At 34.8% G+C, this 16,119-nt stretch overlaps 1 protein-coding gene across 10 annotated transcripts in view; it reads right to left on the reverse strand.

Moving 5' to 3' along the window:
* Positions 1-16,119, reverse strand: part of LOC106080961 (trithorax group protein osa) — a 169,742-nt gene that overhangs the window by 12,606 nt on the left and 141,017 nt on the right. For 4 of the 10 annotated variants that reach the window (XM_013242607.2, XM_013242618.2, XM_059362469.1 and 1 more), the window contains 4 exons: positions 2,585-2,741; positions 1,357-2,514; positions 1,058-1,242; positions 709-990 (listed from right to left, as the gene is read on the reverse strand). In XM_013242607.2, the coding sequence (XP_013098061.2) occupies positions 709-990; positions 1,058-1,242; positions 1,357-2,514; positions 2,585-2,741 (1,782 nt within the window). Of the gene's footprint in view, positions 1-708; positions 991-1,057; positions 1,243-1,356; positions 2,515-2,584; positions 2,742-2,817; positions 2,969-7,030; positions 7,240-16,119 lie in introns of those variants that run through there. The other 6 variants (XM_013242657.2, XM_013242665.2, XM_013242599.2 and 3 more) reach the window with 4 other exon arrangements.

Genomic DNA, 16,119 nt, shown 5'->3' on the forward strand with positions numbered 1-16,119 from the left:
CAAGACGTCATGTGCAGACCACGTCGTTTAGGAACTCAAATTTTATATCGAAAAACAAACTTGATTGGGAATTTTATCAAATAACCGATAAGATGACACAAATGTAAGTTGTGTATGCTCTAATAAATGCGAATAGGACATCATTTTAATAAATAGTTATGTAATGTAGTATGTGTATGTATGTAGCTTAGAGGATATTGTATTAAACCAGAATCTGATGAACATAAAACAAACAAAAAAAATTAGAGGTTATTAAACGATCATGCACTACCATTTGGAGAAAAAAATCCATGAAACAAATAGAATATATCCATATTCATAATTTAAAAAAAAACACACACACACACAATACAGGACGAACAATTTAAGGTCACTATAATATGCGGTACAGCGTGAAGGGCAAATAATTGAAAGAAAAACAAATCACAATATCGCATGCAAACATTCGTCGCTCTAATATTGAATATGGACCAACCAAACGGAATAAATTTAAGTGGCTTGTACTTAATCACGGATGAGTTAAAAATTCTTTAAAGGTTTTGGTTTGGATTCTCTACAAGATATTTCTTATTTTGCTTGTGGTTTGCATTTTTTGTTTGGATATTGGTGAGATACGTATGGTTTTTTTGGTATACTTGTTTTTTTTTTTTTTTGGGAATTGCTAGTAAATCTAGAAAGAAGTTAGTAAAAGGAAATTTGCTACGGCACCTTGCATACCTCGACGAATCCGCCTCTTTCCTTTACGTACAAATACAATCTGTAAAGATCGAGGGGTTGTTTCGAGATGGTGGGACAAGCTGTTATTGGCGTCCGCCTCTCGTCCATGAATGCTCTCAATTTGTCAAGCCATATGCGGCGCTCGGGATTGTCGTCCATTTCATAGAGTTTACAAAGACTATCTGATTTCTTGGCTGACGTGGTGGCAACGGTGGGAACTGATGGTGTTGTCGTACGAAATGTCTCCGGTTGAGGAACATGACTGTTGAAACTCTGCAATTATAAATGCCGAAATGGTTTGAATGGAAGAAATAAATAGCTATGCGACAATTTGCCTTACCGGACTGGCAGGTGTTCGTGCCCAATTGGGTGGTGAATTGATTTCATAGTCTTCTCCTGGATGCCCTGGATGGGGACCGGCTCCTACACCACCCGGCGAAGTGCTTGGTGGTGCCAAGTGGCTTTGCCCATATGGATCATTTTTCCGCGATTTTGGGGTAGTACATTGGGGATCCTCACCCGATGCTGAAATGAATAATATGGTATAGTCGTTAAAGCGTTACATACGTGGCATTGTGGAGCAGAGGGGAGAATTTTCTAATTTTTATCTCAATTTTTTCACAATCTGTAACTACTCACCTGCTGAAGCATTGGATATTGTGCTTTGCTGGCTTGCATCATCCATTGGAGCCCCATCTGGGCCTGTTGTGACAACGGATGTGACAGGATGTGGTGGCCCTGAAGCCGAACCAGATGACCCCGAGCTCAGACCATTATCCTGTGATATATGTTCAGGTGGTGGTGGTGGAGGACCACCACCTTCTCCAACACTGACACCAGGCATCATGGACTGCGGAGGTGTGGTGGGTGGTGGCCCCATGGTGGTTGGACCGTGTGGTGGACCCATGTGATGTGGTGGACCCATAGGTATACCGGGATGCATGCCTGGACCATTGCCATAGCCTTGTGGCGGACCGCCAGGAGGTCCACCACCTGGATAACCACCCTTATGTTGCAAATGTTGTTTCAGATAATTAAGTGGACGAGGTGACCCACTACCCTGGGGTGGAGGTGGCGTGGCTTTACCCTGGATATGATTTCCCATACCGGGAGCTCCAGGTGCACCTGGACCTCCAGGTCCTGGTCCTACGGGTCCACTTTGTTGCGGTGAAGGTGGTACCCAATTTTGGTAGGGCGGATATTGACCACTATGATTTGGCATGGGTCTGCTGCCGGGATATTGCTGGGGCCCACTACCTGGTGGCATACTATTGGCAGATGAGGCCTGACTTGTGGGTGGTGGTGTCGATCCGTATCCACCCGGCGGGTACTGTGGTCTAGGCGGGTAGCTACCTTGGGAGTATTGTTGAGCTTGCTGTGGCGGCGGAGGAGGATATCCGGAGAGCATACCCTGTGGGCCAGGACTTTGTCCTCCCATTTTGTAGCTGCCGTGCATGTGAGGCGGTAGAGGGTAACCCTGAGCACCACCTGGCCCTTGTGACGGTGGCTGAGAGCCTATACTATTCTGATTTGGTAACGGCGGTGGCTGCTGACCACCCCCTTGAGGTCCACCCGCAGCAGCCGAACTAGGTGGTCCTTGCTGAGGAGAGTTGCCAGCCGACGACGAAGAGTTTGCGGCCCCCGTCACTGGTTGAGATTGCTGTTGTTGTTGCTGCTGCTGCTGTGTCGCTTGTTGAGTAGGAGGTGGAGGACCTCCACCACTACCACCGCTAGGTTGTTGCATTGGCCCACTACTAGATTGATTACTAGAAGGTCGCGAAATGGGATGGTTTTGAGCTAAAGAATGGAAATGTAGAAACAATTGTAAAACGTATGCAAAGAAATCATAAAAGACATTAGTACTTACCCACAGCAGGGGACATTGATCTTGAACCTGATGAGCCTGTGGGTGACGGTGTAGGACGCATTACCTGCTGAGGATTGGGGGTACCAGGTGGTCCCGAACCTAAGCCACTGTGACCGCCACCGCTCGAACTATCATTACTGTTTTGTCCTATGAGTTCCTGCAGAATAGAGAAAAAAAATGTATTACTATCCCAAGTTCATTGGCAAAATATTTTGAAATATTTCATTATGTACTTTGTATAAATTTTCAAAATGTTCCCAGGGTAAAACTTTATTCATTTTATTGTTATAAGTAGTTCTTCGGCAGTGTGTTTTGGTTTAATAAAAAAAATCACAATTTCGCTTTTTTCTGCACACAAATTAAACATGAAATACAATCCGTTTTCTTGATTAAAAGGAAAATGTAGTTGTCAATGTCATTTTTTTAGGTAACATTGTGAATGAAAGGTTTGGGGTAGAAAATAAGGCAACTAAGATGGATGTACAAGTGCGGTGATACAATTGAAAAAACAACAATAATAATAATAATTAAACTGACCTTCTCAATAATAGAAAGAACTTATCCAACTATTTGTAAACAAATTTAACCGCTAAATACCTATGTATGTTTAAAAAAAACATACACCCTTTATATCATTAACACAAACCAATTTTTACAACAATTCCAACAAAAAACAAGACATATGGAAAAAAACTTTAACGCTTCGCGTACACACTACACAAAATTCCAGCAGCCACTAGGAAATTAGTCACAGATTCCCAAATGTTGTATCAATGAGATAGACAAAATAAACACAACGAATTGGATACAAATAATGATAAAAAAAACATAAACAACTAAAACGTATACATAGGTAAATATACCGGCCGGCGTTCTTCTGCTTATTTTTCTCGTGTCAATGGTGCTCGTTATGATTGTGTAGTTGGTTCTGCTTAACTTTTCTATAATGTCCATTCCAATAGCAAAAAAAACACACGAACACATAAACATTTTTGACTTTCCTTGAATTCTTTCCCTTAAAATAGTATACAAATTGTTTTCGTTTTCATCATTTTCGAAAACAATTGTTAAAATTGTACGAGGGTAGTTTGAGATTGAACAAAAGTAAAACAATGAAAGTTTCGATATCTTTATAGTTTCATTCAATTATGTATTTATAAAATTTCTTGAACAAATCTAAATAAATTTTAGTCTATTGCAATTGCATACACGATTTGCAAGTTTTAATCAAAAATTTTGTTAAAATTGTACTTTTATTGTTTTGACAACAGTTTGGCAAACGTTAAAAGAGTTTAGGCTGGTACTATGTTCGTTAAACGAGTTTAAGGCTGGTACTATGTTCGTTAAACGAGTTTAAGGCTGGTACTATGAGGATCAATCTTTTTCACGATTACTTTTTTTAAATAATAAATTTTGAAGCAAACAGATTGATGTTATGCGGTAGGACATTCCCTCATTTAATACATATTTTCCCATGAACATTCTATTTAGGAGCAGAGATACTTAAAACTTCTCCAATAAGTTGTGTCATTAATTGGCACGACGTTCGGACTCAATATAAAAAAGGAGCCCCGTATCATTAAGCTAAAGTCTTAGGCTTGGAGCGATCAAAGCGCTTAGTTACTATACAGAGAGAAATTTCCTTCATAAATATAATGGTCGAATTTCATAGCTTTTTATGCGTAAATATTAAGAAATTCTTTTATTATATTATTGAAAACATCATAAATATTATGAAAATTCTTAATGAAAAAATGTATGAATATGATCGTTTAGAAAAAGTTCTTCCATTTATGAAACTTTGTTTCATCCATGTAAAGAAAATTTTTATAAATTAAATTATGTTACTGAAATATATCCACGTAGGTATACAATGAAAATTGTCTCATTTATGAAAATTTGATGGGGGAATTTTCCTGGTTTGTTGTTCATTTTCGCTCACATGCTTTGATTTTGTGCAAAAGAAAGAATGAAAAAACACACACAACTATACCTTCTTGCCTGTTTTACATTACAACAATGCACAACATAACAACGTGCACAGTTAGATCTCTGCGTCATTTATTATACGCAAAATATTGAAGGCATTGGGTGTTTTTAACTTTGCGGTAACATAGTATTTTTTGTGCCGAGAAATGTTTTCCAACATGAAATAAAACTGAGAATACGCGATATTTCATTAGCATTACACAATCTTATAACAAATCTTTACATTTTAAGGATCATCAGAACTGACTATCGCATGTATGAGTAAATGAAGAGTAAAAACTTGGTATATTATTTGCAAACTGGAGCTATTGATAGACTACCAAAATTTACAAAAAAAATGGCAACCGTTGAGAAGTATTTTTTTGTCAACTGTGGAACACAAATACAACAACAAAGAACCTAGATTAGTGTCAACTAATTTTATATTAATAAATTTAACTAAATACCTATCCAAGCTTTTGTTTTATTTTTCTGGCGGAGTTTGTATTATTTATAAAATGTATTCATCAAGCTTGATTTCACAAAATTAAAAAAAAAAATCAAATATGTAATCTTTATAAATACAATGAAAAAATTTCATAAACAGTAGAATAGGATTTCATGAATATAAGAAATATTATTTTAAATTTTATGATTTTTTTTCTTAATCTTATGCAAAATGCTCATAAATGTTACGAAAGTTTTTCATAAATGTTTTAGAAATTTTTCATAAACTATATGTTTAATTTTCATAAATGTTATGACAGTTTTCATTGATTTGAGATTTATGAAACGTGTTTCATATATGTTATGAAATGTTTCATTGGGACGTAATGTCATACATGTTATGACAAAATAATTAATACCGTGAACATTTTTCTTTCTGTATACAGCTTTTGGAAAAATTGGGAGAAACAAATATTCTCTCGTCTAAAACTAGCCCATTAAAAAGTTGAATACAGAGGTGTCTTTTTTATTTTTTAAAATCAGAAGGAGAAGGATATTAATCAATGACATTTTGGACTACGTAGAAAATACTGGTGCTTCAATCGGCGATAACGTATTACCACATATATATCAATATAGTGCATATACACGAATACCTGTCTGAGCTAACAATAGCATCGACTGGGACAATCCCGGCCATCTGGCAAGCCCATTGCCATCATCAAAACCATTGAGAATTTTATATAACTGCCAAACAATTCCTAAGAAACTTAGAAATGAATCAACATTTGCAATAAGAAGATAGTAAGTATGAGTAAATCGGAAAGTATACATACACCCATATGTATATGCATATACATACGCACGCACATACTCATGTACATATATTTAGTTCAATGCCCGAAGAAATCATAATAAAATGTATGAAAAAAATGTAAATAAATGATATTAAGATGCAATTAAAATAATCAAACATTACTCAATAATGTTGACGACAATGAAAGCAACACAACGGACTGCCGTGGCATTGACAGTTCCAACCTCACTACAACAACTACCAACGAAAAGTCCACAACTTGACGTTTCAAACAAATAGGGATGACGAATATCTTTCATTCGTTCACTTCCACTTACAGAATGTCATGCAGCTTATGAATTATTTATTCAAACGAAATGCAAAGAAAAAGAATACATTGCTCAAAGCTAAAATAACCGTAAACAAAACCAAATGGTTATCAGAAATTATTTCGCAGTGCATCTCATACTTAAACATTTGTATACCTACAAACACATGCATAAACGTTCGGTTCTATCTATACATTAGCCAGCCTTACAAAAGGTATGTAAGGTTAGGTATATATAGAAAAACATTTATAGGCTCGCTCAAGCAAAGTCATGCAAAAGTTAGTCGGCCACCCTATATATGGTGTTTAAGAGTTGCCGTATAATTGTTTTTCTACTATTTGTCACATTATGATAGAGTTACACTTTTTAAAACTTTCCATTATGGTTTCAATGAGATTTTTATTATATGCATTTGACAGACGTCCATATGAGAATCAGAACCAGAACGGCCTGCCGTAAGAGAAACCAAAATTATTAAAACACTATCGATACGTCTATCATACAAACTGAGGCGGTCTTATGTACATACATGTGTATTAATGTATATAAATATTTGAGACCCCATGTGTGTGCATGTTGATTATGAAAGAAGGCACGATTTAGAAAAATATGTGAAGAGACAACTGTAACGCGGTGAGGTATGGGCGCCACATAATCATTCGGATTTCATTAAGCAAAGAAGAGTACAACAAAATATGTTGAACCACAAATACAAAAAAAAAAAAGAAAAGAGGGTGGTAATCCCTAATGAGACTGGTATCTTTTTTCTTTGCCATTATTTTCTAAAACACTCCACTCATCATTCATTCACTTGTCACTAAAGAAACTTGTGCAGAAAAAAGGCGCGCATCAAAGCGCCTGTATTCATGTGTGCGACTTAAGAAAGAAATCTATATGAAAACACACTTGTTGTAAATGTAATTTAGCACGACTTCTAAACAATTAAACACAACAGCGTAGAAAGAAAATGGCACTATTTGTTGTATTTTTTAAGTTAGAATATTTGTTGTAACGCACGACGTTTTGGAAAAGAACATTTTCGTTTGAGAAATTAAGAAAAAAAAACGAAACAAATTAATAAATACGAGAATTGCTATACGTGCTTCTAAAAAACCGAGCTAAACTTCAACTAAAGCTCCCTCTCCTCTAAAAAAATATTTCACTTGCAGCGCATACAAAATATACACACACACGCAGCAAACGACTAAATAATAACGTACGACGAACATACGTTGGCTGAGCGTTGTGTGTTTTGGTGTGTCGTTGCGGGGACTAAGCGAACGAGTGGTGCAAGTGTATGGAGAAAACCACACACATGCTTGTTATTGTTGTTATTTGTTTAAAAAGTGTATAAAAATTAATAATAACAATATACACACACATTTACGTACATGTTCATTCCTCTATGAAAACATTTCGTAAAAAAGAATAACTTAGCAGCAACATCGCACACCAAGTTAGCCTCACTTCTCAAATCCCCCTTCTTCTATAAACACTTCCAATGCGCTCTCTTCACCGCTTTCAAATTAACAACACATAAACGAAAAATATAAAAAAATAATAACAAATTCAGAACTGCGAGAGAATGATATCAAATAGTTTTGGTGTTCCCACCGCATAAAGAAAACAAAAAGCAGCATTTCAACAATTCTACAGTCATAAGTTTTTTGAAATTTGTTTGTTTAAAATGTTCGCTTTAGATTAGTAAAAACCATTTAAAAATCTCCACGCTTAATGTGTTCCGACGCAAGAAGTTTCGATGAAAATTAAAAGCAAAATAATTTTTTTTACAAATCTAATATCAATTTACTGTTATCACAGCTGTAGTGTACCCAAAAAAATATAGGATTAAGGTCAACTATTTCCAAAAAAAAAAATACATAGGACAAGGTTTAATGAAACATTTTTACGAATTGCATTTTATGTTATTTTGCAAGGAACCCTACCGTCATTATTCTCCCAAACATAGGGTACACACGTATCCTATCCAACGAAAGGCATAGCTAAAAGACCTAAGAACATGGCATTCAAAGTAAAACTAGTTAATTTCATTCAGGGTTTCGACTCATACACATAGAGTTTAGTTGTTAGAATGCTTACTCCACCTTATAATTAATGTTTAAACCTAACAATGACACCAGACATTTGTATCTTGCCAGTATCAAGGAAAAATACAGAAAAGTTTAAATGTGTCCTGCCAAAATAGGCTGTCTAAGAGAAATTTCATCTCATCTTGAGTATACTTAGCTTTCAAATGTCAAATTCATTGTCTGTAATTTCACTGAGCAAATGTCACTGATCTGGATAGGTCCTAACTCACCGGAAAGTAAACTAAGATGATATTTGTTTAATTCAATTATTGTGTTTCTTAAAAAACACGATCAAATCTTGAAACCAATGTAGTCCTTCGTAAATGACTACATACATACTTCGTTTATAATGATAAAATCAAAAAAATCTATAAAATACTAAATTTGAACAACGATAAACCAGGCTGCCCAAAGTTTCATCAAACATTCATTATCACATTGTAATAACCGCTGAGAGTAGTGTAGTACCCCAGCTCAAGCTACACTTTTTGGCAAAACATTATGAAGTAAAAACGGCTGCACTCGAAACAATCAAGAAGAGCAGACAGACAATAACAAATTTCAAGTGACCCATAAAAATGCCGCAAAAAGATGTGCTGCTGATGCCGCATCAAGCAAAGTAAAATAATAACGTTACGATCAACAACGAGCAGTCGGTCCCACTCACGAGGGTAGAATATTTTGAAGATTATTCTGTTGATTTCAGAAATAAAAACAAAAAACTGTTGTTAAATTGAATGCGCCGCAGAATGTACGATGAGCACATAAATGCAATCATCAACAAAAACAGAAGAGGCGATGAGGAAAACCCCCCAAAAATACAACTAGAAGTCTTGTGTAGTCAGCAGCTATCAGAAATTCTGCAGAGAAGAGGCGATTTGAACGATACGATGGTCGTCTCAAAAGTGTAAGCAGATCCAATGATAACATGGAGTTGACATTTTTAAAGCCAAGCATAAGAAAAATACAGAAAACCAACTGGCCGCTGAGAAAGCAAATGAGACAAAATGAAAAGCGAATTCAACGTCAATCCAGCAGCAACAAAACATTAACTCAGCGGTGATTAATAAGAAACTCATTTAGTATTTCAGAAGAAACCCCAAATTTCCATACAGAGGGAAAGAACACACATACTTACATTTACATTAAATATAGCCGAAGCCAGTCAGCCAGCCAAGCCATTAAATGAAACGAATGTATATAAAATTATAAAATGAACGAACTCAGTCTCACACTGATTAGAGGGAAACAACAGTGTGGTGGGGAGAGCACACAGTAAAATGAAATGTTATTAAGAAACGACAGTGCACAACAGAAAATGAGGCGAGAGTCGTATAATGTAAGCAGTAGCAGCAGCTCTGCGAGCAACAGCACAAACAGTGGTCTTTGCTCACATCGTCGGTCGTAGTGAGTATCTCCGCACGACAGTAGGACGAACGAACCACCGAATAGACGTATTAAATAAAGTAGATTGGGTAAAAAAATACACAAATCTACTGAAACAACACAACACACTCAAACATTTCTGCCTCCCCTCCAACCAACCAACCCTCCTCAAACCATAGACACACAAATTGTATCCCCCTACTAACCATAAGAGCACAAACACGTACACAAGCAGATGAAAAACGAAAAGTATCGGCAGCCATGAAACGAACAATGGCAGCAACATGCATAGAGTTGCCATTTCTAAATGAATGTTTTTGTTGTTTAAGCTTTCAGCAAATATGGAGAACCATGCACCAATGCAGTATGTTATTGATAAGTCGATTTATCGTCGATTTATATTTATTATTATTATTTTTTATGATAAGAGTTCTCGTAATAAGTTTGTATTTCATTGCGAAAATAATGTTTCTGCACGATAAGCTATTAACTTAAAGGGAAAAAAATTAGTGGTACATTTCCTCATTATTTATGATGATATTTTAATACAATAATTAGATATTATTAATATTTTATGGTTTTTACTACAAACTTAATACCCACCTCTATATAACCAAAATCACTTCTAGTATAACATATAAATTATACCTCGACTGAAGGAGAAAAAGCCTCAGCCTACTTTGTAGTTACCATTAAGTTTGTGGAAAATTGAATTGATTTATTTCAAGGGAAAAACTATGTTGAAGAGAGATTGCGAACATTAATCCTCCCCACTGCCACTGATGATGAAACTGTCCTAATAGGCCATGATGTAGCAATCAGAGGCAAAGGAAAGACTAACTGTATTATTGTGTGCTAATGATGCTGGTACTCCCAACTGCATGGCGTTAGGTATTGGAAAAAGTGCTTGGAAAAGATCTTTAATGAGTTTCAACAAACTTCACGATATTTATAAAGCCAATATAAAAAGCTTTGGTAACTCAAAATTTTTTTAGAATGGTTTTACAAACGTTTTGTTCCCGAACTAAGAAGTCATTTTCAAAAAAAACAGGTCTGAAACATGATAGTAGAATCTTTCTATTAGTAGAAATCGTTCGAAGCATCCAGACGTAAAATTAATTAAATTCAGCCGATGGACCAGGGTTCATTATGAAGATTTAAATAGCATTATCAAAAAAAGTATATACTCGTGTTTCAGATATAAAAAATACAGATAACATACATCCGACAATGCAACAGAAATATTAAATGTAACGAACAATTTTACCATTGAAGGAAAAGATAGCTTATGTGCAATAATGCTACTGAATTTGCTGTTTTGTCCGATGTTAGAATTATGGACATGACATATGACACAGATAAGACTCAGAAGGGAAATAGTTCAGATAAAACTGATGGCGATGATATTAATCATCCAAAAACATAAAGAAGCAATAAATGGTTCCACAAACATTTTTGAACTTCTTGGAGATGCCTGGCTACTCTGCCATTTACAACCAAGACAAATGCTATTGAAAATGCGAGTAAAAAAATATTACTCCATTATCCAGGAAATCCGTAATGCCTCCGGTCCCGGGCATGCCGGATAATCGAGGTCCGACTGTAGTAATATCCAATGAAATTTTCTCTTAAGACAAGATTTTAATAAATTTCTTTTAAAGTTAATTAAAGCTTCTATAAAAACAAAAAAAATAAAATTGTTAAGACAACTTTTCAAAGAATTTTTCTCTAAAAACTGCATTTAAAAAAAGTTTTCTAGATAGAGAAAACTTTAATAAAATTTTCTTTAAAGCCAAAATTTTAATAAAAAATTATCTAAGTCAGAAATTTATTAAAATTTTTTCTAAATGTAAAGTTTGAATTATATTTTCTCAAAAACAAAATTAGAATGACAAATTTCAACAAAATTTTGCCTTCGTGAAATTTTCTTTAGATAAAAAATTTAAATAACACATATATTAAGGGCAAAACTTCCATAATTTTGAAAAACTTCTTTCAATTTGCGATCAGCGTTACCGTTGTGCCAATTTAGTATCAAATTTGACACTTTTTTTGTACGATGCCACTTGTGTGCCACTTTTTTATTGTATTTTGATACTAAATGCCATACTTTTAACATTTTTGCGCCACTTGTTCAAAAATACAACTATGTAGCGATTATCTATCGTCCAACAAATCGCATGTAAATCTTCAATGTTTCGAAAAATTTTAAATTTTTGAGCTGGACGCAAGTAACTGGATAAAACAAAAAAATGTTTGTTTTTTTTGTGAAATATATCACTTAAATCTTTAAATACCCAACATCGCAACTCGTCAAATCATTTATTCTAAATCCTACAAATACATGTTCAGTATATCGTAGATCGGATTTGAGAAGTCCGTTCGTCCGTCCAAATTTGAATTTGGCTTTTTAGTTCCAAGAAGTCTTGACCGAAAACCTAGGATTGATTTACGGTGGTGAGAATCTAAGATTCGGATTGACCGAACTTATCTTTTATACACCTTTTTATGCAATGTATAAAAAACGGAATTGTTTATGATACACCTTTTATGTTTGTTTGTTTTTTTTTATGATAATATTGTGCAAAATTTTGGACCAATTTCAACAAATTTTTTTTGTTGTTTATGTAAAAAGCTGAAGATTTTTTTTAATAAAAACCAAAAAATTTGCAACTTTTCAAAAAAAAATCCACTTTTTTTGACAAATGACACTTTTTGTGCCACTATTTGAAAATTTCTAACGGTAACGCTGTTTGCGATACAGTAAAAAAACCTAAAAAAAAATCGTAAAATCAATCAAATTTTGGCCAAAAAAAAATCAAAATGATGTAAAGTAGTCACGTCTAGCAGCCCTGGTTCTAAACAAATAAGTAGATCAATAAATCATTGTTAAGTAAAGTAATTGTAAACGAACTGTGTGTGTAACAATATGTAAAGGGTAGTTAAATTTTAAGGACTATGGTGATTTTGAATTATTTGTCACACGGTGCTCTTTCCGTGTTGCAAATTGAGTTAGTCTGAATTTGAGAAATATAAAATGAAATACAGAAAAAAATTGCCGTTTAGGTGTGGTTCACATTCAACATTGGTCCATAAAGTTTAACACTAACCCTTTATATGAACTATATATAAACGTGAGTCGTGAGTTATCGTGTCACGCGTGAGTCACGTAATTCGTAAGTGAGATGCAAATCCAATCACGTGATCGTGCGTGACCGTTCTTGTATTATAACTTTTTCGTGAGTCGTTAGTGCTTCCAGAGTCGTGAGTGCCTCGTGAGTAGTGGCTGCCTCGTGAGTGTTTTGTCAGTCGTGATTGTCTTATGAGTCGATTTTCTCGTGAATATTTCATGAGCCGTGAGTGTTTCGTGAGTCGTGCGTGAGTCAAGTTTTTATCTCGTGCGCGTGAGTGGAAAATCACTCACGCCTACATATCCAATGTGGAATATATTTGTTTCTTCCATGCGTTGTATAATGACGTTCAAAATATAACACGAAAGGAAAAAATCGGGCGGTGCCGACCAGAGAACGGTTTGAATGTCATTTTCATTGCCTATGAATCCATTTGTAAAAATAATGCATATTGTCGTCACCCCACATCATTTCAAAACAACAGCATTCAACACTATCCATAGAAAGAGGATAAGACAAAACACGTGCATTGCATTGTATGTCTTTTGGTTATCTCATCTAACACTCTCAAAAGGCAACGAATATGCAGCGAATGGAGTGAATCATTTTATTGAATATGATTGAATAAAGCCTTAAAATAGTTAAATAGAATAAAGCCTTAAATAGTTAAATCGAATCAGAAAGTGATTCTGTTTCGATCCAAATTCTTATCAATGGGTCCATTTCATTTCCTTATGGTTGTTACAAACAAATGCACAAAGTTATAATATAATGTATTTGAGGTTACTATGGCCGCGTGTAGCAGAAAGCTCTTACAAACAGTGAAGGCTGCAATGCAAGAAGTTGAAGATCAAATTTGTTAATATATTGGACTAATTTGATAATGGTGATTTAGATTGTGGAAAAAAGTGTACCATTTTTTTTGACATGTTGCACTAAAATCGAAATTTTGTGTTCGTAACCCCATCATCGGGTGTAGTGTTCGCTTATAATGGTGTTGCCTACAGAGAGTGGAAATATACTGCATTTCTTACACCGTGCCAAGTCTAATGTCGCATTTAAAATCAGCGGCTATCATTCAAGCAAATTTTGTTTGAACGGAAGAAGAAGAAGACAAAATTTGTTGAATGTTTGGAAAAAAAGCCTCAAATATTAAAAATAAATATATAAAAATGAAAAGTGAACGCGTTTTATTTAGCTAACGGCATATTAGTTGCATTGCTAGAAAGTACTTCATCCGAAGACGAGTTCGAAATGACTACATATGAACATGTTCGATTGAAAATGCAAAAAGTGTAACACTTGGGGCGACATTTGCAAAATGTTGTCCCGTATAAGTGCAAAATTAGTGTAATATTTTTTTTCGGAATCAAATAATCACCATAAGATTTTTGATAATTTTGTTGATTGTTACCATCAGAGATACTTATTGATGAAAATTGGCAACCCTGGACTCGAAGAAATAGACGCATATAGCATGATGAATACAACGAATTAAATTGACTTGAATCGTAGTCGTCGTAATGAACGACGACAGTGAAGATACGAGTACGATATGTTGGTGGCGGCGGCGGCAACGGTGGTGACAATCTACATCGCAGGAATATCTATCAACTCAGCGTAGAAGTAGAGAGAAGACAAAATGCCAACCGTAACAACTGAATAGCACTTTAAACGTCGTAGTCGTATATTGTACAAAGAACAAAATCAAGAAGAGAAAGAAGAAACAATACCTACATTTATTTTAGTCGACAGCATTGGGCAACGACATGGACGATTACAAATAAGAACAATGGCGAGAGGGGGGCTACACCAAAGTACTAGTTCTGTTCAAATCTAAAAGAATTAACACATTTACCAACACAGTTACGCAGCCAACAAACAGAGGCAGCCCCTTAATCAGTGTTGCCGTTTTGGGCTTTTTCTACCAAATTTTCATTGTGATCATCCATATTAGTAGCTTATGGCTGCTACTATGTCCGTTTTTCGCTACATTTTTTCGTGATTACTTTTTTTAGATAATAGATTTTGAGGCAAAGAAACTTGCTGATTTCATTCAGTAGGACATTCCCTCATTACTTATGAAAAATTTTCATAAAAGTGATAAGTTTTCATTGAGATTTTTCTACTGTTTCGTAAAAGTAACCGTGAAAAATATGTGTTTTAAATTGTGAAAAACGAATATAGTACCAGCCTTTAATTGGAAATATTGTTTAAGATTCCTGAAACAACGATTCTTCTCTCAAGAAAGCAACGGGTCAGTAAAGATTCGGTGTATGATTTAGAATTTCCGTTTTTTATCCAATAGGACTATTTTGGTATGGATATTAAACAATGCAGCCAGACAGTCTTTCACTTAAAGTATGCGGTATTCGTACAATTATTGGGTTGCCCAAAAAGTAATTGCGGATTTTTTAAAAGAAAGTAAATGCATTTTTAATAAAACTTAGAATGCACTTTAATCAAATATAAAAAATATATTCTAAAGCAAGCTAAAAGTAACAGCTGATAACTGACAGAAGAAAGAATGCAATTGCAAAGTCACAAGCTGTGAAAAAATTTGTCAACGCCGACTAAATGAAAAATCCGCAATTACTTTTTGGGCAACCCAATATATGTGAAAATCATACACTCAACAATTTTTTGAACAAATGTTAAAGATTCGAGCCAAAGATTAGCAAACTTAATTTAAAAATGATCAAATCTACAACTTTTTAAGGAAACATTCCCTTTAGTGAAAAATATTTTCCTTCATATTAAGAATTTTTCTAACAGATACCGGCACTTAGGTGGAGACACAATATTAGATATGAACCAACTTAGGGGAGTGGTATTGAAAACAATAAAGGATTCCTGACTTAAAATGTTCTTTTTAGAGTTTACTTTATAGTTTTAAGAGGGCACAACAAGCCGATTACTGGCTTAGGTGTATTTCCCTAGTGGCATAGGGCGGATTAATATCTGCACCCTCTTTTCAACCTAACCTAAGGAAAACTTCAAACGCACAGTCATGTCCGTTAGTAAATAGGAAACTAGATTTAAAGATAGTAGCATCTCCATTTTAATTTGTTAGTTCCTCAGCTCGTTTTCATTGCATTACGAATAATGAACAATTTAAAATTTTGGGACAATTTTTTTCAGTGTGGGGTGATCAATTCGGGGTTTTCAAACAAGATTATTGGGTTGAATATTGTAATATTGGGTTGCCCAAAAAGCAACCAATAGGTTTCTTAAAAAAATAATTTTTCGATTTTTAATGAAGCGGTGCGTGCCTTTAGAGAGAATTTTCTTTGATTTTTTTTTTGAGGTTTTGTCTTTAAAGAACATTTTTATCAAAATTTTGTTTTTAGAGAAAGGAGGTTTTAGAGTTGGTGTTGTTAGAGATAGA

Source organism: Stomoxys calcitrans, chromosome 2 (assembly GCF_963082655.1).
Source record: "Stomoxys calcitrans chromosome 2, idStoCalc2.1, whole genome shotgun sequence".
NCBI classification, from domain to species: Eukaryota; Metazoa; Arthropoda; class Insecta; order Diptera; family Muscidae; genus Stomoxys; species Stomoxys calcitrans.